Source organism: Sarcophilus harrisii, chromosome 2 (assembly GCF_902635505.1).
Source record: "Sarcophilus harrisii chromosome 2, mSarHar1.11, whole genome shotgun sequence".
In the NCBI taxonomy this organism is placed as follows: Eukaryota; Metazoa; Chordata; class Mammalia; order Dasyuromorphia; family Dasyuridae; genus Sarcophilus; species Sarcophilus harrisii.
Window position 1 is genome coordinate 114,386,779 of NC_045427.1, and position 25,863 is coordinate 114,412,641.

At 33.2% G+C, this 25,863-nt stretch overlaps 1 protein-coding gene across 3 annotated transcripts in view; it reads left to right on the forward strand.

Moving 5' to 3' along the window:
* GFPT1 (glutamine--fructose-6-phosphate transaminase 1) overlaps positions 1-14,155 on the forward strand; it is a 62,483-nt gene extending 48,328 nt beyond the window's left edge. For 2 of the 3 annotated variants that reach the window (XM_031950619.1, XM_031950620.1), the window contains 5 exons: positions 4,154-4,268; positions 4,579-4,706; positions 7,479-7,646; positions 9,322-9,483; positions 11,463-11,628. In XM_031950619.1, coding sequence (XP_031806479.1) covers positions 4,154-4,268; positions 4,579-4,706; positions 7,479-7,646; positions 9,322-9,483; positions 11,463-11,507 — 618 coding nt within the window. In that variant the 3' untranslated portion in view covers positions 11,508-11,628. Of the gene's footprint in view, positions 1-4,153; positions 4,269-4,578; positions 4,707-7,478; positions 7,647-9,321; positions 9,484-11,462 lie in introns of all 3 variants that reach the window. The other variant, XM_031950618.1, reaches the window with a different exon arrangement.
* Positions 14,156-25,863: the final 11,708 nt, after the last annotated feature.

Here is a 25,863-nt window from a genome sequence, read left to right on the forward strand (position 1 = left end):
AACCATTTCTTAAAGTGGTCCTTCACATGTCTCTTTATTGCCTTTACATTTATTTTTTTCATTCTGGAATATAAATTCCTAGACTAAGTGTAGTTTAAAAATAGTGTATTTTACCTTTTCTTATTTCTTTTCTTTTCTTATTTTATTTCAGAATTGGTAACCATACTGTGCTTTTTTAAGTTATTAGATTGATCTCATGGTCTTATCTTTACTACTTGAGAACCAAGTTCTTCCTGGATGACATCGCATCCCTCACTAGTCTGCTTTTTCAGTACTGGTACTTTCTCTCATGTTCTCCATATTTTTTTCAGTATTTTCTCTCACACACTGCAACTCAGTGGTTCCAAGAAGGAAGTTATATTATTTGTTACTTCAAGTTGCCATTTTCAGACTTTTCTTTTGTTACCATCAGTCAACAACCTCTCTTCATTAATTCTGTTCAAATTTTTTACCCATTCTAGTGATCATTACCTGTTGGCCTTGAACATTCTCCCTTCCTTTGTCCGTGCAGTCGGTATATAGGTCACAGTCTTACTTTTTAAAAAGACGAACAGGTTTTCTTTTTTGAGATTAGGAAATGAAGGATGAGAAAAATGAATAGCAGTCTTAGATTTAACAGAGAAAACAAATGAGCCAACAGAAGAATCTATTCCTTTGATATACTTGGCATTAATTAATTTTTTTGATGGGATTGTGGTGTATGTAATTAGGGATTCATGATCTTAGTTATAAAACCATACCTGATCATTCAGATTTTACAAAGCAAAGTAAAGTATATTTGGTAACAATGAATGAGCAATATTAGAATGTTAGGAATGTGTAATAAGATTCAGAGAGACCACAAGGACACTTATCCTTAAAGTTTTAACAAAAAAATAGTTTTGAAGTCAATTAGAACTGCTAGAGATTTTCTTTACTGTCTATGTTCTTTTCCTGTGTATCAGTTTTCTACAAGGCACATTTATTTGTATTGTCCTTTTTTTTCATGGTAGAATTTTTTTTTTATTATACCTTTTTATATACAAAGCATATGCATGGGTAATTTTTCACCATTGACCCTTCCAAAAACTTCTATTTCAACTTTTCCCTTCCTTCCCTCCACCTCCTCCCCAGATGTCAGGTAGTCCCATTCATGTTAAATATGTTAAAGTATATGTTAAATACAATATATGTATACATATTTATACAGTTATTTTGTTGTACAAGGAAGGTTGGATTTAGAAAGAAGGTAAAAATAACTTAAGAAGAAAAAACAAAAATGCAAGCAAACAATAACAGATAGAAATGTTATGTTGTGGTCGATACTTATTTCCCAGTGTTCTTTCTCTGGGTGTAGCTGGTTCTCTTCATTATAAATCAATTGGAACTGATTTGGTTTCTCTCATTGTTGAAGAGAGCCACGTCCATCAGAATTGATCATCATATAATATTGTGGAAGTGTATAATGATCCTCCTGTTTCTGCTGATTTCACTTAGCATCAGTTCATGTATGTCTCTCCAAACCTTTCTGTTCATCCTGCTTGTCATTTCTTATAGAACGGTAATATTCCATAACATTCATACACCACAATTTATTCAGCCATTCTCCAATTGATGGGCATTCATTCAATTTTCAGTTTCTAGCCACTACGAAAAGGGCTGCCACAAACATTTTTGCATATACGGATCCCTTTCCCTTCTTTATGTATTTTCCTTTCTAATCTGAAGTTATTCATCTTGTCAGACAAAACAGAAGCAAAATAAATATTGAGCATCTCTTGTCTCATTTCTCCCCAATTATTATCATCTTAGCCACCACAACGAGCAATTTTTCCCTTCTTTTATTCTCCTCTTTTCCCCAGCATAGCTAAGTTTTTCTCACTAGCCTCTGCTTCTTCTGAATCTTAGCATTCTAGACATTGTACTTCCAGTATTGTGCCAAATAAAAATAAAAAGACAAGGACAATTTGTCTAGTAGGTATGAGACTTTTTCCTTGAAAGATTTAGGCTTTCTGAGACAGATGACATTCCATATTCCACAGAATGAGAATACGGATAATACATGTATCAACATAAAAAGAATTCTATTATTCATCTTGTAGTATGTATCTCTCTGTGATAGAATTGAGCATTGACTGAACTTTATCAAACTTACCACCTACACCTACTTATTGTTATTCATAAAAGGTTGAATGATAGTACCACAAGAATCCTGGAAAAGAATCTCTCTGGCAAGGTAATGAAGTACTAGGCTAGAAACCAAACACCTTGTGGGGATAAGTGGTACTTTTATCACTTAAAAAAATGTATTGATATATACTATGTGCCACATATTGTATGCTAAGTGCTTTATTATTTCCAGTTGAAGGTTGAGTTATTAGAAGAAAGAGATTATGGAAAGCGAAAAAAATGATTTATAAAGATGATGTCAGAGAAAAATAGTTGGCTTTTTTTCCTCCTGATGATCATGATTTAAGATAGAGGGATCATGGACTTTTAGTCCGCTACGAATAACATCTGATGAATTCTATAGAATATATCTTTCCAGAGTCCTACTTCTATGATAAAGGAGCTTAAAATAGAAAATATTATAATGATAATGGTATCTAGATATGGAACTTTTGAATCAGATGCCATGGAGTGTAACAAAAAAAAGAATAATATTTGGGATGTTTCCATTTCCATTCATTTTCAGGAGAAGATAAGCAAGGAACAAAACATAATTGATACTTAGGATTGTAGGAGTCCATACAACAGTGTGCAGAGTATGGTCAGTAAACACAAAGACATAAATACATACTCAAGATTATTACCAGGCTAAGTGGAATGGAACATATGACTGAAATATATAGCAACTGAAGCATGTATTTTGATCAAAAAGTGACTCCTCATAGTTACCCAAATAAAGTACAGAGTCTTGAGCCTGATGTACTTGAATCATAGATAACTTTTCCAAACTTTTTATCTAATCCTACGTTCATTGAATCATACTTCTGCCCTGCTGATTTCCAAGACTTTTTAAAAAATGGTATATTGCATGTCTGGATTAGAAACTGCCTCTCTCTCTCTTGAAATTTTTTCTGCCATTGAAGACCATGTTCAGATTATTTCAGCTCTGAGCAATCTCTTCCTTCTTGAATTTCTCTTTTTGAGATATTTGAAACTTTGAACACTTTTTTTTTTTGCAGTTCCTTATCCTAATTTATCTATCTTTTCTAATAGTTTCTATCATGTTTTAAGGTTAAATTATGATTTTATATTTCCAAACTACAGCATAGAGCCTTGCATGCAGTAGATGCTTAATAAATTAGAATAGAATACAACTGTGTGACAATAAAGATTCTTTTGTGGAAATACACAAATCTGAGAAGAGAATCATGATTTTTTTTTTTTTTTGGTGGAAGATAAAGAAATGAATGATAAACATTAAGTACTTAATAATAATGATGATAATAACTAACATTTATATAGTGCTTACTATGTGCCAGTCACTGTGCCCAATTGCTTTTACAAATATTATCTCATTTGATCTTAACTCTGGGAGAGATAGGTGCTGTTATTATCCCCATTTTACAGATGAGTCAACTGTGGCAAATAGAGGTTGAGTGAGAGGGTTATACAGCTAGTAAGTAACTGAGGTCAGATTTGAACTTGAGTCTTGACTCTAGGCTCCTTTTCTACCTAGCCCTTTTTCTTTTTTAAACAAATCATAATAACAAAACTATTTTTTGTGAATGTTGTAAACATGATTTGTTATGAAGGTAGAGAAGGCTATTAAATTTAGTGAAGAAGCTGAGGAATACTTTAATGGGCAAAGTGATGAAATTAGCTTTTTTTTTTTTTTTTTTTTTTTTTTTAAACAGATTTTAGATGTAGGATTGGAGGGAATGTTAGAAGGTAGGGCTCAAGAAAGAAAAAGCATGCATCAGATGCATATGAATATAATGCTGTTAAGGTGGGGAAATTGAAATATAGAAAGATAAATATCTTGAGTAGGAAATAACAACCAAATTCCTTTCCATTTCTGAGTTCATTACTTACTAAAATATGAATGATCTTATGATCAGGTTAAATAGCTATTTCTCCTTCCTCCCAACTTAAAAAACAATAAATCCTTTCCAAATTGTTAAAATGTCATACCAAATAACGTTTTTATTTTTTCCCTCTATTTTAGGCTTACACAAGCCAATTTGTATCTTTGGTGATGTTTGCCCTCATGATGTGTGATGATAGAATTTCAATGCAAGAAAGACGTAAAGAAATAGTGCTTGGTTTGAAGGGATTGCCTGGTAGGTTAATGTAAAATACATTTTTAAAAAATCCTTCCATATTTTGTTTTCTAGGATGTAAGAACAGTGAAATGTAGTTTGTTTCTGAGAAATTCTCTTATACACTTTGGAGGGTTAACTTTTAAAACAATACATAAAATTTTGCTTCATAGTGAAAAAAAAACACTTCCTCCCCAGCCCAACCATTAATTAAATGAATAAGAACTGGTATTTTATGTGACTTTATAATTCTTCCTTGTGAATATCCCCATGCATTTGTGTATTGTCCTTTTTAAAATTATAATTTGATGTTTTTTTCTTTCTTTAATAGATTTGATAAAGGAAGTGCTGAGCATGGATGATGAAATTCAGAAACTCGCCATAGAACTTTATCATCAAAAATCAGTATTGATAATGGGACGTGGATATCATTATGCTACATGCCTTGAAGGAGCCCTAGTAAGTAGTCTGCTTATTTATTTTAAAGTCAATTTGACAATAAATATTTATGTTGAAAATTCGTCAGAGTTCTTATATATCTCTTGGTTTCTCTCAAGTAAATTAACAAGTGTTTAATGCAGAAATATATTTTGAACAAGAATACATTGTCATAAGATTGGACTTTTAAAAAACAAAAACAAAATGTGAACTTGCATATAGTGTATTTTTTCCTCTAAAATATATTGAGTTAGAAGACCTGAAGATAATTCATTTTATGGCATCTTCTAGTTTGCAAAGTACTTTGTTTTGAATCAGGATTCAGTCATTTATGTAATTCCCATTTACAGAAAAAGAAGCACTTCTAGCTAGTAAATGAGAGATTTAAAGTTTGTCTTTTAGTTCTCATTGTTTAATTGTGGGCCCAAACAATTTAAAATCCAGTTGGAAAAATATAAAATGAAACAAGTAAAGGAAAGTTACAAGGCAAAGCAGGGTATTTTTCAGTCTTGTGGTTTAAAAGTTTTAAAAACTTTATAATATAACTTTTCAGTAATTGAAGATGTAGTCATAGAAATAATGAATAATTTTTTTTTCTTTTTTTAATTTTTATTTAATAGCCTTTTATTTACAGGATATATACATGGATAACTTTACAGCGTTAACAATTGCCAAACCTCTTGTTCCAATTTTTCACCTCTTACCCCCCCCCACCCCCTCCCCTAGATGGCAGGATGACCAGTAGATGTTAAATATATTAAAATATAAATTAGATACACAATAAGTATACATGACCAAAACGTTATTTTGCTGTACAAAAAGAATCAGACTCTGAAATATTGTACAATTAGCTTGTGAAGGAAATCAAAAATGCAGGTGTGCATAAATATAGGGATTAGAATTCAATGTAATGGTTTTAGTCATCTCCCAGAGTTCTTTTTCTGGGCATAGCTGGTTCAGTTCATTACTGCTCCATTAGAAATGATTTGGTTGATCTCGTTGCTGAGGATGGCCTGGTCCATCAGAACTGGTCATCATATAGTATTGTTGTTGAAGTATATAATGATCTCCTGGTCCTGCTCATTTCACTCAGCATCAGTTTGTGTAAGTCTCTCCAGGCCTTTCTGAAATTATCCTGTTGGTCATTTCTTACAGAACAGTAATATTCCATAATATTCACATACCACAATTTATTCAGCCATTCTCCAACTGATGGACATCCATTCAGTTTCCAGTTTTAGCCACTATGAAAAGGGCTGCCACAAACATTCGTGCACATACAGGTCCCTTTCCTTCTTTATAATCTCTTTGGGATATAATCCCAGTAGTAACACTGCTGGATCAAAGGGTATGCACAGTTTGATAACTTTTTGAGCATAGTTCCAAACTACTCTCCAAAATGGTTGGATTCGTTCACAACTCCACCAACAATGCATCAATGTCCCAGTTTTCCCACATCCCCTCCAACAATCATCATTATTTTTTCCTGTCATCTTAGCCAATCTGACAGGTGTGTAGTGGTATCTTAGAGTTGTCTTAATTTGCATTTCTCTGATTAATAATGACTTGGAGCATCTTTTCATATGACTAGAAATAGTTTCAATTTCTTCATCTGAGAATTGTCTGTTCATATCCTTTGACCATTTTTCAATTGGAGAATGGCTTAATAATGAATAATTTTTATGAGTGTTGAATTGTATTCTTAATGTTAATGTAGACTTCATTCTGTTTGTCTTGGAACCCAATTACTCATCTATACAAGTTTTTTTTTTTTTTTTCATAGCATCTAGAATAAAATTTTCTATTTGTTCAAATGTATCGTACTTTCTTCTCCCCTCCAAAAGCTCACTTGTATGATCTTGAACTAATACTCTATATGGTTTTTAAGTCTAGAAACATCTACCCTCCCACCTATCCCTCTTATTTTTTTCCAACAATAAAAGATTCCTTTGGGGTGTGGCATCTCTTAGTAAACTATATTTGATTTGACATTACATATTACATACAATTATGTAATTAGTTTGTCTTGGCCTTGAATGCATTTTGTTTTGAATGCAGTTTCTGGATTATTTTTATCATACTTGCAACCTAAATTTACAAGTTTAAAAATGAATGGGAATATATCTTTATGGAATAAATGGATGTATCAAGCCTTGAAAATGTGGAGTAATAGTGAGATTAAAATTAGGTAGGATTTGTTGAGGGAGATGAAATTTCTTGTGCTGTTCCTCTTATTGCTCAACTCATTTTCTCTTGTTATCTTCTGTATCTAGAACTCTCCCTCCTCACTTCCACTTCCTTGCCTCCTTAGCTTCTTTCTAGCTCAAGTACCTTTTTCCAAGAATTCTTTCCCATTACCATTAATCTTATGCCTTTCATTGAGGTTATCTTCAACATATTTCTATAATTTGTTATTTGCATGTTTTTTGCTTCATTACCTGAGCTCCTTGGGAGCAGAGACTATTAATTGCCTTATTTTGTATTCCTAGTACTTAGGTGTTTTAGTTAGTATCTTTTTGCTTATGAAACTTTCTGGACCTTAACACACATGGTCCTCTGACCCCAGGAGTGTGTACCTCAGTTGATTGAACCTATACTTGAAATGTTTTCAAATCTGTTGGACTTACCTCCAGTTCAAGTCCTATTAGCATATTGCCTTTGGCTGCTTAAAGTCACCTCCATACCAGAATGAGCATCTATTAATTAGCAGATGCTGTGAGATTTCTTTTTATTTAGAATTGGAAAGAAGAAAGATTGAATGAGAGACCAATGTATCTGGTTATTTTTCCTTAGAAAATCAAAGAAATCACGTACATGCATTCAGAAGGTATCTTAGCTGGTGAACTGAAGCACGGCCCATTGGCTTTGGTAGATAAATTGATGCCTGTCATCATGATCATCATGAGAGATAATACGTACGCTAAGTGCCAGAATGCTCTACAGCAAGTTGTTGCTCGACAGGTAAGATGCTCTTGTCCTGCATGGATATTTTTTTTCATTCATTTTGGAGATAGAAGGTAATAAAATCTTGTTACAATTTGCTGATTTATGATTTTTTGTTTGTGTATGGACTTTCAGGCATAATTTTTAAAAAGCAAGTTATCATCACATGTGATAAATCTTTGAAAAGGAGGGTTTTAGTAGAAGGATTTAATGCCTAATTTTTCAGTTGTTCCTTATTATGAAGAAAGTAGTTTAGACTTTAATAAGTATCATCAGGGTAGTGTACATGGCTTAATCTATTTGCCTTGTTTTCCTAAAGGAATAAATAACAATTTTTTCCTTAGATCAGTTACTTATCCATGTAAGTACTCAGATAATACCACGTTGGTCTTAATATAAGCTGCACTTTCCTCATGAATCTAGTTTGTATAAAACTTATTGCATTATATAATTGCATTTTCCCAGAAGCTATTCTGAATTTCTTTCCCCTTTTTAAAGAGTTTATATCTTGTACAAGCTTGTATTGTTGAGATTCTTATTTAGAATTTCAGAGGTGGCTTGGTGTGGATATGTCATAAATGAAAAGGAAGGCAAAGATGTTAGTTCTTATGGACAATTTCCATGCTTTTCAACTGAATATAGGGATACTCTATCAGTGATATGAGAAAAAAGGTTTGAGGAAGGAAAGAAGAAAATTGAAAGTATTTTGTCTTTGTTACCCTTCTTGGCTAGCTTGGCCACAAAAAGTCTATTGAAGTTCTGTAGACCAAGTACTCCCTGCCTACAAAACTGCATAGTGATGGAGAGCTTTCTTCTTGGAGAATACTTGGCACTCTTAACTTGAAGTCCTCAGCCTGAATCCTGGCCTCAGATGGAAGAGGCATGTAGGTTTGGAGAAGCAGTAAGGGAATTGGGGGGCAAGGAAAAAGGAAGTTTTGCCTTTGTTCATATTCAAAGATGCCTGTCAATTCTTTGTTGGAGATGGTGGGGAGAATGATGTGGTATAATAAGAGATAGGTGAAAGTCAGAGGGCAAGACATTGCCATCTAAGGGAAGAAAGAACTGGTAAAACCATCCTTTCTTGGATATGCCAAGGATGGACATGTCAAGAGGCAGTTTCTTCCAAATAGAACAATTTTTTAAAAAATACTTAATTTTTTGTAATATATTTTCCATTGTATGTGTTATATATAATATGTGTGTGTGTGTGTGTGTGTACAAGAAGATATATGTATACATATATTTTTTTTTCAGAGATTTAATTTAATTTAATTTTAGTTTTTGAAAGTCAGTATATTTACCCAAATATATTATTATGAAATAATATAAAATTTTATTATTGGCTACTAATTGGGCAGCAAGATGGTTCAGTGAGCAGAGTGATGGAGTGGAGCCAGGAAGTCTTGAGTTCAAAGCCAGCCTCAGATACTTACTAGCTGTGTGACCCCTGGGCAAGTTATTTAATCTCTGTTTTCCTTAATCCACTGGAGAAAGAAATGACAGACCACTTTGGTGTCAGAACACCTCATGGACAGTGTGGTTCACATGGTTACAAAGAGTTAGACACAGTAATAAAATTACTAGTTAAAAGAATCTTATGTTAAATAAGAAGGATGGGGATAGAAGAGAGAAGTCCTGTTTTCCAATGTCATTATTATATCTTTTTGGTTAAATCTTTTTTTTTTTATTTTAGGGAAGACCTGTAGTTATTTGTGACAAAGAAGATACTGAGACCATCAAGAACACTAAAAGGACAATCAAGGTGCCCCATTCAGTGGACTGCCTGCAGGGCATCCTCAGTGTTATCCCTTTGCAACTATTGGCTTTCCATCTTGCTGTTCTGAGGGGATACGATGTAAGTACTATAAGATATTTGTAGATTTTTATTTCTTTGTTTGCTTGATTGTTTTAAATTTTCAATTGTACCTCTTTTTTCATCCACTTATAGACTTAGAGAGTTGTTTGGGATACTGAGAGGGCTGGGGTCCTGCCTAAGGCCGCATGGAGCCAGTTTGTTTCAGAGATGACACTTGAACCAGGTGTTCTTTATAAATGTTTATAAGCTTTTCATAAAACCTAAAATTTAGTAAGAACATTTATCAATTAATATTCTACTCTTCTTATCCTCAGGAGGCTGTAGCTGATGATTAGTTCTTTACCCATGGCAACTCATGAAGCAAAGAAAAAACAAACTAGACTTTAGTCCTCTGCTATCTTTTGTCATTTCTGCAATGATGGTGACAGAATGGCACAAAAAAGGGTAGAATATTCGAAGAATCACACAATTTTTAGACTATTTGTAAACTTTACCTTGGTTTTTGTAACTTATTTTAAATGTGAGATCCTTCCCAGTGACCTTTGCAGTAGACACAGTACTGGAGGAATTCAGTCGTCATCAATCTTTACATTCTTGCTGCATCTTGATTTTTTTTTTTTTTTTTGAGAAAAATTTTGGAGTTACTGGATCTTGCATACTTAAGTATCATTGCAAAAAAAAAAATACAAATGTTTAAATTTGAATAGATAGAGAAAAGCTTGTAATCATGATGATTGGTAACCAGTGTTGAAATTATCCCTGAATCAGCTCTTTGATCACAAATATTGGTTGAGTCTTTATAAAACAGGGAGATGTTTGCGTGCCAAAGATGACAAAGGAGATCTAGCACATAATCTGAGTTGAAGAAAGATTCCTTGTGCCCAATGAGCATCAAATTTCAAAACCTTATAGTATTTCCTAGAGGAGATCTATAACTACTTAAAGAGTCTCTCCTGACTATCCATGGAACAAAGACCGAGTGGATGATGCCCAGATTATAATTGTAATTGGGATAAACAGCTTGTGAAGTTTATCAGTATGTGTATCTGGGACAGATGGAACTAAGGAACAGATTGTCCAGAATTAAATTGGGGAAGAATGGGCTGATTGTCTTCAGGAAATTGTAGAATTCATTTAATGACTAAAAGTTTTTCCCAGAAAGAAAAGCAGCCCATTTAAAAAAAAAATAGCAATATTCTACTAATACTGTTGGATAGCTGGGAAATATGGAATATAGTAGCTCCTGAAGGACTGAAAGTGAATATCTCAAAGAGGACAATGGAGAGAGTATCTAGTGGATATAAGCAGGTTGCAACATAAAATCAGTGGAGTAGAATGACTTGTTTAAAATTGGTATTTTCAAGATAATGTTGAAAGAAAGCAGGGGAGGCAGCCAGGCTATCACGGGAATGCCCCTTGTGATTTGGATGTGATTAGCATAGGATTTAGTGAGAATGGATGGATTATAATCAGCATCCCTGAAAGGTTCCTCTAGATTGATAAGATCACAAATGCATTTCCTCAAAACATATTTTGGTAGAAAAACATCAGATAACACATTTGATTTTTGACATGGATTTTTAAAGTTGATCAGCTGTTATTTCTTAGGTGTTTACTGATGTGTTCATAATGGTGTTGTGTTATCACATTTATTTAACAGATACAGAAATGGTCTCTTTTCATGAGAAGAAAATAGATATGTTATTGCTAATTATCAAAATACTTTAGAAGCTACTTTTTTCTTTTTTCCCCACATGAATTATGTTAATGTTTAAATTTGTCTTGCCTTGATTGGACATGTGAGATTTAAGTTAAATTCATATTTTCTGATTGTGTACAGATAGAATTTTTCTTTTAATGTAAGGGGAAGCTTATTTATAAAAATAGAACAGTTTCTAGGCCTTCACTGAAAAGATTTTTTGGGTGGATTCTTGATAACAAGGAAAAAATCCAGTATATAACTTTTGTCTTGGAAAATATTTTTAATTTTTTGTTTTATTTTTAATTTTTCTTTATAGGTTGACTTCCCAAGAAATCTGGCCAAATCTGTTACTGTGGAATAAAATACATCTGAAATACTGGAGAAGATAACAGTAAAAGAAGCTTTTTTGTATCAAATAACTTGATTTTAAAAATCATCCCCTTCTGGCCTTATTTCATTAAATTCAAATTTATCAACTGTTATTATTTTTCCACTTAATTAGTGGGGTTTCTTTGGCAAAAATGATTTCTTACATTTTTCCAACATGTGTTGTTGACTTTTTGTCGTTGTTTTGAATAATGAAATATGTCAGAAAGAGGTGTTAAACTACCATTTTCTTTAAAAGATTGTTAAAGCTTAAATTTTGGGCCTGTGAAGAGGGTTTTATTTTATTAAATAGTGTTTCCTGTGCCATGCTTTATTCATTTAGACCAATGAGAGAGTGCATTTTATTGAATTATCCAAAGCCAGTGTTGATATGTGCCAATATCTGGTAATTGAATTCAGACTTTACGAAATGAGATACAAAAATGTGTAGCTTTGATTTATTTTAAACTTACTTTGTTTTCAGTTTGTAAAACTTGTAAATTGAAAATTTTGTTGACTAAATTTTATTAGTATTTAACATGTTAACTTCCCAAAGATGTTGCCTGTTGGAATCTACAGGTAGTAAGAATATAGGAAAGAATTATATATTGAGACATCAGGTTTTTCTAATTAAACTGAACTCATTTCAGTAATGTCAGATTACTTGTAAGTTTTTGGTTAGCTTAATGAAAATCCAGAATACAATGGTATTTTTTGTTGAAATTCAATATTAAAAGGTTGTTCTTCCTTTGTCTCTCTGGTTAAATATAGCTGTTTAAAATTTTTATGATACTGATGTTCTGTATTCATGCTAACTGAATTATTATTTAACTTGCTTTTTAAAACACAGACCAGGGATGTAATCAAATGCTTACAATTTTTTATCAGTATTGGTGTGTATAATTGGAAGCCTTTTAACCACAAAAGCATGAAACTACTACCAATACCAATCTCCTCTCTTAGCCCCTTGAAAACGTTCATGCAATGATGTAACTACACTTGAATGATTAGTTATATATCAAACTTATGGTTCCTTGGTGCCAGTTTGGCAACTTGTCAATGAAGAGAATTTGGAGAGACTGCAGTTCCTTTTTAGTTATAATTTGACTTCATCTGGAAATTTACTAAGAAGGCTTGACTGAACAAAGCTATACACATTTATATTTACACATGTAAAGGATTTGTTTACATTGCATCATCTTCAATGTTTTTTTGGATTTTTTGCCTTATTCATTTCCTGGTAGATAAATTTGTAATGAAGGAAAATATAAATACTTTTGTAATGTCTTCAGCTGGTTTAGTGCCAGAAATGGAAATTGTTGAGAAGTTAATTTCAATTTTAGCAAACATTTTTAGCAACCATTTTTCCCAAGAAAAAACTTGTACTAGATAATGGGGGGCACAGATCAAAATGAAGGCCTTTGTTCAAGGGAACTTAAAATCTAGTAGGCTGGGTGAAAGGCATATACCTTAATATTGATTAGGATTAAAGAATGGACTAGTGGTATCTGAAACCCTTCAAAGAAGATGCTCAATCCTGTCTATCTGTGTTGCTACTTTTCTCTGCACCTTAGAGACTGTGCTTTTTAAGATTGTATAAATTAGAATCCAATTTGAGAGTTTCAAAGTGAAAGTGAAAACTTAGTTGGGAATATCCTTGCAGGCAAAAGTATCGAGGAATTATATATGGCAAATAGGTGAAAGAAGGCAAAATGAAATTGAGTAGAAAGTTTAAGTCGGCTGGAATGTACAGTGTTTTAAGGGGACATGTATGGACTAAAGTTTGGCCGAGGGTAAAATGGAGCTAAATTGTGTAGGGCTAAGCTAAGGAGGTTGCGGTTTATTTTGTAGTCAATGAGGAGACTAGGAAGGCTTTGGGACATGAAGAAATTTCATTAGACTTATACATTAGGATTTTTACTTTGGCAGCTATACCTAAGAAGATATTTGAAAGGATCTGACACTGAAGCCAACAAAGTCTATGTGGGAGATAAGGAAAGCCTGAACTAATGAGAATACAATATGAGATGTGTATATACATGTTTACATCTAATGTTAATATATAAATTGAGCATAGTTTCACACGCTTTGTAGATTTGAAAGTAAATTCCTTAACAAAAGGAACTGTGTTCCACAGTTGTATCCCCAAGCTCAGTACTCAATGCTTAGAACAAAGGATATGCTTAATGGGTTCTTGTTGATTGATTGTTATAGGAGTAAATTTTTGATTAAGGGGTGGGAAAAAAAGGAGAATATCTCTTATATTGTTTGGTTAATTCCTTTTCTCTCAGTGTTTTGTCATATTTGACCTGTTAATATGTTTAACTTTTTAAAAAATTCAGGAAATTGTCTACTTCTAGAATATCTGTTGCCCTTTTATTAATGTTTATAGTGGAAAAAATTTAGGAAATTTAAGAATGTCATGTTTTACAAAGTTGAAATTGTGTGTTGCCTTTTGTGTTATCGGGGATTGGTCTAAAAATTGATATTAGCAGTTCTGGTATCTTCAATAAGAGCAAGAAATTTAGCCAGTGTTTGACATTGGTTAATATGAATAGTAATTCTATTATGGATTGAAAGTTGGAGAAATCCTTATTAAGAGGGTTCAGGCTACATCCCAATCAATAAATATGTTTAATTGCATTAAGAATTTTACATGCAATTTGTTTTGATGGCTTGATATTTTGAATAAGTGGTGATTCATATGTGGGCTTGCAGCATTCCTTCTATATTTAATTTTTCTAGAGAGTCTTGATAAGTTAATAAACAAAGTCATCAGTTTATAGAAAAGATATATATATATATACACACACACACACACAATTCAAAATAGGCTTACTTATAAGTTAGATGGCAAAAAAGATAATGGAAAAAAGATTGTTCTTTAATTACTCTAAAGCTAGAAAAGTGAATTCTACCTACTCACTATAAATTTATTTACTAAGAAATTAATTGGTTTCATTGGCTTACACTATGATGTATGATAATAAGAACGTATTTATATAGTACTTTAAAGTTTACAAAGTGAATCTTATGAGGTACATAGAAATGTTATGTTCATTTTATAGGTGTTAAGGTAATCAAAGCAAGTAAATCACCATGGCTTACAGACATAATATAGTTCAAATTAATTGGTCCAAGATAGTATAAGTTGATATGGAAATCCTTCCTAATATGACTTTTGACTGTATACATGTGGTTATTTTATAAGCTTATTTGAATAATAATCAAGCACTTGGGAGTTTTTAGATAAGAGAGGAGAGGTACTAGAATAGAGTTAATTGTGAAAAAGATTTATTCTAGGGTTAGAAAAATCACAATGATTAAATTTTCCCCAAAACATTGCTTCCAAAATGACCACCAAAAGCACTAAGTAGAATTGTGAGTAGGAAAGCTAACATTGTCACAGTGAGTCTATTCCATTCTAGGACAGCTCTGGAGGACATTCAAAGGTCTTTGGACAATGGGGTGGAAGCTGGACAGAAATACAATATAGACAGAAGAGGAGCATGGAAGTGGCAATGAGATGGGGCTTCAACAGTGTCCAGGGATGGTAAAGGGCAACGCTGACTGAACTCCTGATCAGAAAAAAGTTCCAGGAAACTCTTGTACTATTTATTATTCACACAAGATGAGGCGATTTGCCATCTCTGTTGCCCATTACTCCATTCTGGGTTGCAATAAAAGGACAGAGAATGAGGGAGCAAGGGCTTTTGTCTGTGTAAAGACCTTGACAGGAAGCGCAGTGACCATAGTACTCTAGATCACATGACACTGGAAAAAACCTATAGGCCCCCAGATTGAGCTGTTAAAACATTAACCAGTCATTTCCTCAAAAAGTGAGGAGAATTCAACAAGTAACTTAAAGCTCAAAGTCAAGAAAGAGATGGAAAAGAGCAAACAAAAAAAAGGAACTTGACCATAAAAAGTTTTTAAGGTGATGGGAAGGTCAAGATATAAACTTAGAAGACAGCAACTTGAAAATATTTACAATCAAAGCCTCAAAGAAAATATAGATTGGGAACAAACACAACAAGAATTCCTAATAGAGCAAAAGTAAAAAGCTATAAAGAATAAAAAAAAAGATTTTAAGAAAAAGATTTATTAATTTAAAATATAGTTACAGCTTTTGGAAGTAAGGTGGGTGATTTCTGAAAGGCCTAGAGAGACTTACACAAACTGATGCTGAGTGAAACGAGCAGGGCTAGGAGATCATTATATACTTCAACAACAATGCTATATGATCACCAATTCTGATGGACCTGGCCATCCTCAGCAATGAGATGAACCAAATCAGTTCTAATGGAGCAGTAATGAACTGAACCAGCTACGCCCAGAGAAAGAACTCTGGGAGATGACTAAGAACCATTACATTGAATTCCCAATCCCTATATTTTTGCTCGCCTGCATTTTGGATTTCCTTCACAAGCTAATTGTACAATATTTCAGAATCTGATTCTTTTTGTACAGCAAAATAACGGTTTGGCCATGTATACTTATTGTGTATCTATATTTTAATATGTTTGACATCTACTGGTCATTCTGCCATCTGGGGGAGGGGGTGGGAGGAAGGAGGGGAAAAATTGGAACAAGAGATTTGGCAATTGTCAATGCTGTAAAGTTACCCATACATATAACCTGTAAATAAAAGGCTTTTAAAATTTAAAAAAAAAAAAAAAGGAAGTAGGGTGGAATTTATGTTGAAATGAACATTCACCAAAAAATGGGATTAGGAAATTGTCAAAGATTATGAATTCATGTATGTTATAACTCAGAACATCAGTTATCTACTAATATTCACTAATTCAAAATAGTTTCAGGTAGAAGTCCTACTAAAAAAAAAGGAGCCCTCGCATAATTTTGATATGAAATGGAATCATTTTGGTGGTACATTTAATATAAGTACTATTTTTTTAAAAGGATCTTTTTTCTTATAGTTGAAAATCCTATATTTGCGTTCACTTTGCTCAGGTAGAATTACCTTGATGGTAGCCATTTTAAATATACAAATTATATAATTTTATGGAAAAGATAGTGGTTCGTGTGTATCTGTACTAGTTGGGATAAGGGAAAAGAGATAGAAAACGACTCCTTTGGTTTCCAGAAATTTAGAAATTAATCCATTTTCTTGTGTACAAGTTTTATAAATATGCTAGATTAATTTGCTTTGTTTTAATTAAGAGATTCTCCTTGATTTAAATTAATTATGGAATAAGCATATTTAAATAACTTGCTAGCCTTTCTAATATTTAATTAGCATTTTAACTTTATACCACCTTTATTGATTTCTTCTTTAGCTTTAGGTTTTCTTCCTACCAGGGAAGTGGCTTGGGGAAAAAGAATGTTGGGAGCAGGAGAATAGAATGACTTTCTAGGTCATCATCTAGGTGATTATAAGAATTATGTAAACTTAAAACCACAACAGTTCAGGAGTTTAAAAATTACAATTAAATAGTAAAGATATAAGTGATATTGTATTAACTCTTATGAACATGGTCTTGATAGCAAAAAATGTCTTGTCTCAAAGAACAAGTTAGGAAATCTTTGACTCCTGAAGCATCTTACCATTTTGTTGTATCAGGGTCATATCAAAGACTGATCCCATTAGGGTCTCTTTATCTTGCAATGACTAGACATGTAGTAGCTTAAACAGAATATTCCTTTGGCTCTTGTGTACTTCATGGATATTTTAGTATCTGACTTGTCTTGGTGTATTTATTAATGACCTCCTTGTTTCCTGTTCTTTGACATGAATATTTCACTTTTAGAGCCATTTGGTTATGCCTTCTTTATGTTAAATTGTTAGGAGTATGTTGGGATAACCCAAAACTTACTGATAATTGCATTTGGTAGTCAATGAGTGCATGCTTCTGCAATTGTATTACAAGTTGTGTAGTGTATTAAGAATGTTGCTTGTGCTTAATTTTGACTTCCAGTATAGACCTCCAATTCTGAGTGCTCATCCGAAGCACTCTACCGATGGTGTTTTAAAAGAACTTATATTTGACTAAACAACATAATCAAAACTTAACTGGAAACTTTCATTTGAGGAACTGAAAAACAAAGGGGAGAGAGGTTCATTTGCACAACATAAGCCTACAATTCTTCCACAATATACCTTTTGCCCCTTTAAATAATATCTTGATTATTTGCTATAATGAATGATTATTATAGCAGTGATGGAAAAGTGCTCTTGCCATGTTTGTTGAATTGATTTATTTGCATGGCTTAAAGATATTTATTTGGTGAGCAGAATGATTAATCTATAGGTTCTGTGTGGTCAGCATTCTTGGCAATTATCTGCTTATAGCAGAACATTAAATTTGTTGTTAGTAATAAAACATTTTTAAAAATTGGAAAAATAAAATTTTCGGGTTACTATTAAAATATTGCTGCTTGTTTTTTTAAACATTTTTATTAACAAGATGGTGTAATGGAAAGATCACTGGATTTAGAATCTGAAAAGACAGATTTCAAACTGGTTCTATCCATGTGACTGGGTACATAATTTTCCTTTTCTAGATCTTAAGTTTCATTTATGAAATGAAGAGCTTCTCTAAGGTCCTTTTCAGCTTTAAATCCTATAATCTTAAAAGTAGGTTTTTGCTGGGGCTTAAAAGTTTAAGTGACTCACGTTTTAATAGAGTACTAACTCTAATCTGATTGAAGAATATTCTTATACTATATCCTCCTCACTATCTATATGCTACTAAGTAGTTTAACTTTTCTCCTGAATTTAACAATTTCCTGTTTTCAGCATTCAGAACATCGTACTTTATCCATAATTCCATTAACTATTTCTTCTCACATTGGATATTTTTTTAGCATTATCCTTTTGGTTCAGCTCCTTGAAAAAGGATCATTCATGTAGCATTTTTTTTTAAACTTAAAACTTAAGTCCCTTAAAATAAGGATAATTACAATGGAAATTTTGAAATTTTGTTTTCGCAGTTGTCTTTGAAGAGAATAGGGGGTGAAGGTGGGGAAGTAGGCATTGAATTTCTCTCTCTTTAAAATGACAATTCTAATTCTTCCCGGTTCTTAAATGACAGAAATGCTTTAATTGGTAAAGGAATTGGGTAATATGATTTTGTAGGCATATTCTTTGAACTATAATACTGCTACTTTACCTTGAATTAAAAGTGATTGAAAAGATAATAGAAACAGTAATACTATGTAGGATCATGTCACAGCTAAATATGGTCAACAGAATGTCACTTCTTTAATTTCCTTATTAAATCCTAGTCTTTAAATGAATGGTATGATTGTTTTATAATGATTTTTATATAGCCATCAACTTGCTTATTTGAAAAAAAAAAGTTTTGAAAGACTTGTGAGAGAAGAGGAAAATGATAGAGCAGAAAGGTGGAAGCAAGAGAAAGGTTAGTGCACTTAATTGCTATGGAAAAACAGGGGATCTAGTTTGTGATGGGATGCGATGTAGACACCTGCTACAATTTTAGAAAAGTTAAAAATAGGGAATTTTAACTTGAGATATGTTACTTTGAAAAGATATTTTGATAACCATTTCAATATAATTTTTCTTTTTTTTTTTTGTAATCCTATATATTTTATTTTATGCACTTAAAAAACCACTGTTCTGAAAAGGGATTCATGGGCAAATACTTAAGGGAGCCCTGACAGAAAAGGTTAAAATCTCTAGTTTAAGAGCTAGGTCTTTCAATTTTGCTCATTCCAGATGTGTGACCACTTGAGTCTAAGAAGGAAAAGAATCTATCTAGAGAGAATTGTTAATGTAAACTGAAACCTGTTATTGACTCTTATCTAGTATAGCTCTGTTGTCTCCTTTGCAGCCTCTAGGAGCAATATATCTCTTTGTTCTTCAGCTTTGCATTCCATGAAATTGAGATATCTTTTCCTTATTGAAAAATCTTCAGAAGAACTATTAGTTTCTGTGTGAATTAGCTATGTTAGCTTTGACCATAGAAGTCCAAGAAATATATAACAATAGACAATTGTATGTGTACTAATATACAATAAAAAAAAACTTAAGCCAGTGTAAATGCCCAATAGTGACTGAATCAACAGGCTGCTTTAGCCATTTTAAAGGTTAATAATATTGTAATATAGAGAATATTAAGAAATACAAAATTCCCATACAATATTGCAAAATGAAAAAAGTGGAACTGAGTATTGTATAGACTTTGCAGCTGTGTTCAATTGCAAAATGAAAAAAGCAGAACAGTATTGTATAGACTTTGCAGCTGTGTTCAATATTGTTATATATGTGAATATGCAAGTGAGGAATAGAGAGTTAATGATAAGTTGTCATAGCTATCTGTATTTAAATGCACTTTTCATTATAAAATTGACTTACTATAAAACAAAAACAAAAAAAAAAAAAGAAAAGAACTCTCTATTTGGCCTAAATACCATTAAATTATGAGTAGGGAAAGAATGATTTAAAATATGACTCACATTTCTCTCAGAAGAACCTAATTCAAGTAACAGTTGTATCTGACAGTAAATTTAAATTATTTCACATCTTAATTACCCCATAGGGTTATAGTGAGGAAAGGACTTTGTAAAATTTAATACTCAATAGAATCAAAATTGGACTATAGCTACTGCACTATAGTTTGTTAGGTGGTCGTCATCAGGTTATCACTTTTTATCCCTTTTACTGATTCATTCTCCATTGTCTATGGATGTGTTCTCCTCCGTGACTCCCCCATTCTGGGAAAAAAAAAAACCCAAAACAACATTACTTGGTTCTTTTATTCTCACTATCAACTTATATCTTTTCTGTTCTTTGTGGCTAGACTTTTTGAAAAGGCCATTTTTCTTTTTCCCCCCATATTTAAATTTATTTTGTTTCTAGTTCAGGGAACCAAATAAATATTTCCACAACTCCGGTGCAATTTAAAAGATGATGGCACATGGAAGTATAAATTTATCATGTACAATTTGCCATTCCCTCCACATATACAACAAGGTTATGTAAATTTATCCCCTGCCTTTTTTCCCCTCCCTTCTTCCTATTCTAAAGATGACTACCAATAGATATGAAATGATAGATGTGTGTATGTGCGGGGGGTGGGGTGGAGGTGCCTGAATGCAAAAAGTTCTTGGAAGAATTTTAAAAAGATTTTTTAAAATAATTTTTAAAAGATTTTTAAAAATCTATAGAGATTGAGAAAAAATAGAAACTAAGCAAGGGAAATTAAGACATTATATAAGACACCAAGAAATAAAATTAGGAAAAATAGAAGAGCATCTGAAACATCTCATTAGAAAAACAGTTGATCTGGAGAACAGATTGAGGAGAGACAATCTAATATTTGTTGGACTCCTTGAAAGTTATGATTAAAAAATTTGGATACAATATTAAAAGAAATTATTAAGGAAAATTACCATGATGTTCTGTAACAAAGAGGGTAAAGTATAAACAGAAAAAAAAAAAAATACTCACCACCTGAAATAAATCCCAGGAGGAAAACTTACAGGAATGTTATAGCCAAATTTCAAAACTCCCAGGTTAAGGAGTAAATACTGTGGAAAACAATTTCACAAGACTTAGTAGCTTCAACTTTAAAAGAACATAGGTCTTGGAACATTCTTTTTTATTCTCTTAACTCTTTACAACCCAGCTTCTGTCTTCATCATTCCACGGAAACTACTTTCTCCAAAGTTATTAATGATCTCTTTTTAAAAAAATTAAATTTAAATTTAGTTTGTTTATTAAAACAATAAAAAAAGAAAAGCAGAAAAGGAAAACAAAACCAAATGGAGCATTGTCCTATTCCCAGCAGAACATCAGGGAGAATTCAGAATATATAACAATAAATTACCAGTTCAAGAAAGGATATATAATAATAGAAGAAATTATTTTCATGTGTCCATCTTTTCTTTGCTTCCTTGTAGGTTGTTCTTTTGTTCTCTGCTATGCAAACTTTTTTTTATTTTTTTCCCCTTTCATTCCTTCCCACTTCTCCCAAGCAAGCTATAGTTTTGCATGGATGTTTTTGTATACGTAAGTGATCTCGTAACTGCTAAATCCAATGGCCTTTTATCAACTTTTTTTTTTTTTTATTTCTCTGCAGCCTTGGGTAGTGGTGTTCATCCTCTCTTCTTGATACAATCTTTCTAGGTGTTTGAGACACTGGCTTCCCCTTTCTATCATACCATTCCTCCTATGACTGCTGGATCTTCATTTAGATTATGCCCCTAAACAGAGCTGTTGCACAGACTTCTTTCCTGTGCTTTCTCCAAATATACTCTTTACGCTTCCTAACTTCTGCTGATCTCCAGTCTCATATCTTCAGTTGCCTTATAGACATTGAACTGGCTGTTCAGTAGACAACTTAAACTCATCTCCAAAAGAAATTCATCTTTTTTAGATTCTCTTCCCTCTACTACTATAAAGGGCAACACTATCCTCTCAGTCCCTCAGGCTTGTAACCTAGGAGTCACTCTTCATTCTCATCCCTATCCTCCATCTAATCTATTGCCAAGATCTGTCCCATTTCCCCTTTGCAATATCTCTTCAATTCACCCTCTTCTTTCTGATATTGCCACCATCCTATTGCAAGTCCTCATGCTTAGACTATTTGTGACTGATAGTTGCTGGATTTGCTTGTCTGCCTTAAGTCTTTTATCATTCAGCCACCAAAATGTTTATCCTAAAGCACAAACCTGTTCATATAACAGCTCCCCTCTCCCCATTTGATAAACTCCAGTGGCTCCTTCTTCCCTTCAGAATCAAATACAAAATCCTGTCTAGATCCCCTTGTCCTATTTTTCCCTCCACCCCCATTTTCCAGTTTTTTCACACCTTACTTACAAGCACTTCTTTCCTCACCACTTAATAATATTTCCCCCCAGTTATATGGAAAGATAGTTTTCAACATTCATTTTTGTAAGGTTTTTTACATGTACAATCATTTTAAATGTACTTCGATATTAATCATGTTGTGAAAGAAAAAATTGGATCAAAAGAGAAAAACTATGAGAAAAAAAAAAAAACAAAAGTGAAAATGGTGTACTTTGATCTGCTTTCAGTCTCCATAGTTGTTTCCCTGGATGCAAGTGACATTTTCCATCTCAATTCTATTGGGGTTGTCTTAAATCAATGTACTTCTGAGAAGAGTTAAATCTATCATTGTTGGTCATCACACAACCTTACTGTTACTATGTACAATGTTCTCTTGATTCTGGTTACTTCACTCAGCATCAGTCTTTCCAGGCTGTTCTGAAATCCACCTGCTCATCATTTCTTAGAAAACTATAATATTGCATTAAATTTATATACTATAACTTATTCAGACATTCCAAATTGATGGACATCCCCTCAATTTCCAATTTTTTGCTATCAGAAAAAGAGCTACTGCAAATATTTTTCATAAATGGATGCTTTTCCTTTTCCTTTTTTTTTTTTTTTATGATTACAGACCCAGTAATGGCATTCCAGCAATGCTCTTTGATCCAGTGATGCTAGCCTGTGAAAAAGTGACCTTGCTGATTTATCATTAGTAAACTGGGATTTGAAAATGATGATAGAGATGCAGAAAAGTCACTGAGAAAAGTAAGGATAAAACAAGGAGAGAAGTAAAAAACAAAGATAGTGGAGAAAAACAAGAGGTATAGTGTATCAGTGGAAAATCATAAAGATGCTGAGAGCAATAGTTAACCAGTGCCTATTGTGCGTCAGACACTGCTAAGCTTCACTGTGTGAGATTCAAAAAATAAACACCAACAGCCCTTGGCCTTAGGAAGCTTATATTCTACTGGGAGAGAAAATAAATACATATACAACGTTCATGCAAATTAACTACTGGGCAACCTTAGAGGGGAAGGCATTAGTAACTGGGAGTAACAGGAAGAGTAGAAAAAGACAGACTTGTGCTGGGGTAATGATGGAGAGCATTCCAGGTAAGGTATGAAGGTAAAGATGACCAATACAAAGTTACAGAGATGGTAGATAAGAGTCTTGTGTCTCACAGGAGACCAGCAGATAGTTAAGTGTAACTGCCCAGTAGAGTGTGGAGGGGGAGTAAAAGGTGAGAAGACTGGAAAGTTTGGAAGGAATCAGGTTATAAAAAGCTTTAACTGTTTTAATACCCAAATCTTCAAGGTTTTAAAGGAAAGCTGTGTACTGATGAAAAAGTTAGGGTTCCCATGAAAAGGGAGCTTACAGAAGGTGCTGATCCCTTAACATTGTTGGAGGCCTGAACAGAGAGAGACTAGGAGGTAATAGCCAACAGCCCCATCCCACGATAGAGCTGCATAGAAACCTTGGTCTTTGACCTAGACCAACTGTTGGGATGGAAGCAAAAACCATTGCATTTAGAACAGACAAGAGCTAAAGACTTAAGGCGAGTTGAAGCATCTTAGGAAGAGCAGATGTGACTGAGAGAAATGTGTAGGAATTGCTGAGAATCAGATTCTGTTTCAAGTAGTGAATTAGTGAGTTTTTCACTGGGTGTGATATATGTAGCAGCTGGATGACCACTTTTGAGGAATATCCTAAAGAATGTTAGGGTATTCCTGTTCATACGCAAATTGCACTCAGTTTCTGAAGTCCTTTCTCATCCTGGGCTGCTCAGAGTAATGAACTTCTCAGAGTATCTGTGATTTTATGTGCATACTCTGAGTTTCTCGTGAAGGCCACAAATTAAAAAGTGGTTTTCAGTTTGTGATCAGAAGTGAAGAAAGCCAGTGCACTTATGAGGACATCATTTTAACAAATTTGGCTTCATTAAGAACTAAAGCCAACTGTCCACAGATGCTTGGTAACTGAAGAGTTACTTCAGTAACTGAAGAAACTTTATTCAGAATTAAAACCCCAAGGTAAAATCTCACTAATATACTTTTCACTATAATTTGCCAAATACGAAAGAAAAAAACAGTTTTCTTTGGAAAACCAACAATGAGAGTTTGTATCAATTTTTATTTTTTGAGAAGCAATTGACCTTTTACTTTTTATGCAGAGCGATAGTGCTTTCTTATACCCCAATCTAGTACTGAGTTACTCTTGAGATGGTAACATTTATTTTCCTGGCCTGAGTTAATTTTGAGTTACTAATTACATTAGAAATTTATATGCCTATATGCTATTCACTGAGTCCCTAGTCCCTGTATTGAGCAGGGAACATGAAAATAAAACTTTCTGGGGTTCTCATCCCCTCCCTCTATAATTTCTCTGGTCTTTATTCCTCTCCATTACTCCAATTAACACCCATTTTCTGTCTCCATGCTGTTTTCCCTGATTCTGATCCAATCAGCACCCTCAACAATTATTTCTTGTTCTTCCCACACTTTTCTCCTGATCACCAACTTTCTTACTCAGTAGTCTTTGCTCCCTCCCAAATTGCACTGATCTTACTTTCATCCAGAAGAGTCTAGTACAGTGATTAGAATATAATAAGTTGAATTAAAAATAAAATTTTCATTTTGAAATGGAGTAGTGAAATGGGACAGGACTTAAAGAGAATGAATCCCTACTACCATTTTCCCTGGTAAAAATTTTTTCTGCCTGGTTGAGAAGTTTTAAGAAGGCCAAACTGATTATCAACATAAGTAAGTAAAGAAGGTAATTGGACTTGAACCATTCTGCTCCTCTCTTCTCCCCTACTCCACGCATATATATCCCCTAATCGCTAAATTTGTGAGTTATTAGTTTGCTCTTTCAGATTAGGTGGCCAGCTCATCACTCAAGAACTAAACCAGCTGAAAAATTATCCAATGGCTTGGCAGCTGAAGCTGGCTCTCGGGCCCTGAAATTCCTCTTCTCTACATTCCTAAACTGGAGAGCTAATGTCAGTTTTAGCCAGGTTTTTAGTTTAATATGACATACATGACAGCATAATTCCCACCCTTGGATCGTGACCCCCCTAAAATAGTGATGCCAGGGGTTGATAGGAGAATTGCAAAGAGTCCTCTGAGAAATGCATTAGTCTCTTAGACAAACAGAAATCTCACTTTTACTGTAGTGCTTTTTCCTTCTAGATCAAGAATATCACGGAATAGTATTGTTCTGAAAGAGATCTTATGATAGAGATTTTGGAATTTATAGTCACGTAGACCTGAATAATACTGTTTCTGAAACTAGTTGAGTATATAATTTGAGTAAACTACTTTGACCTTCAGCTTCAGTTTCCTTATCTATAAAACAATGATAATAGCCCTCATCTTCTAGGGTGTTTATAGAGATCAAATGAGATAACATACTGAAATTTATATGGTGATTTAAAGTTTGCAAAGTGCCTTATAAATATTTTATTCTCACAATAAACCTGGAAAGTTGGTACCATTACCTCCATTTTACAAATGAAGAAATGGAGGCTGAGGGAGGTCGAAGTGCCATCCAGGTTCCCCAGCTAGTAAATATC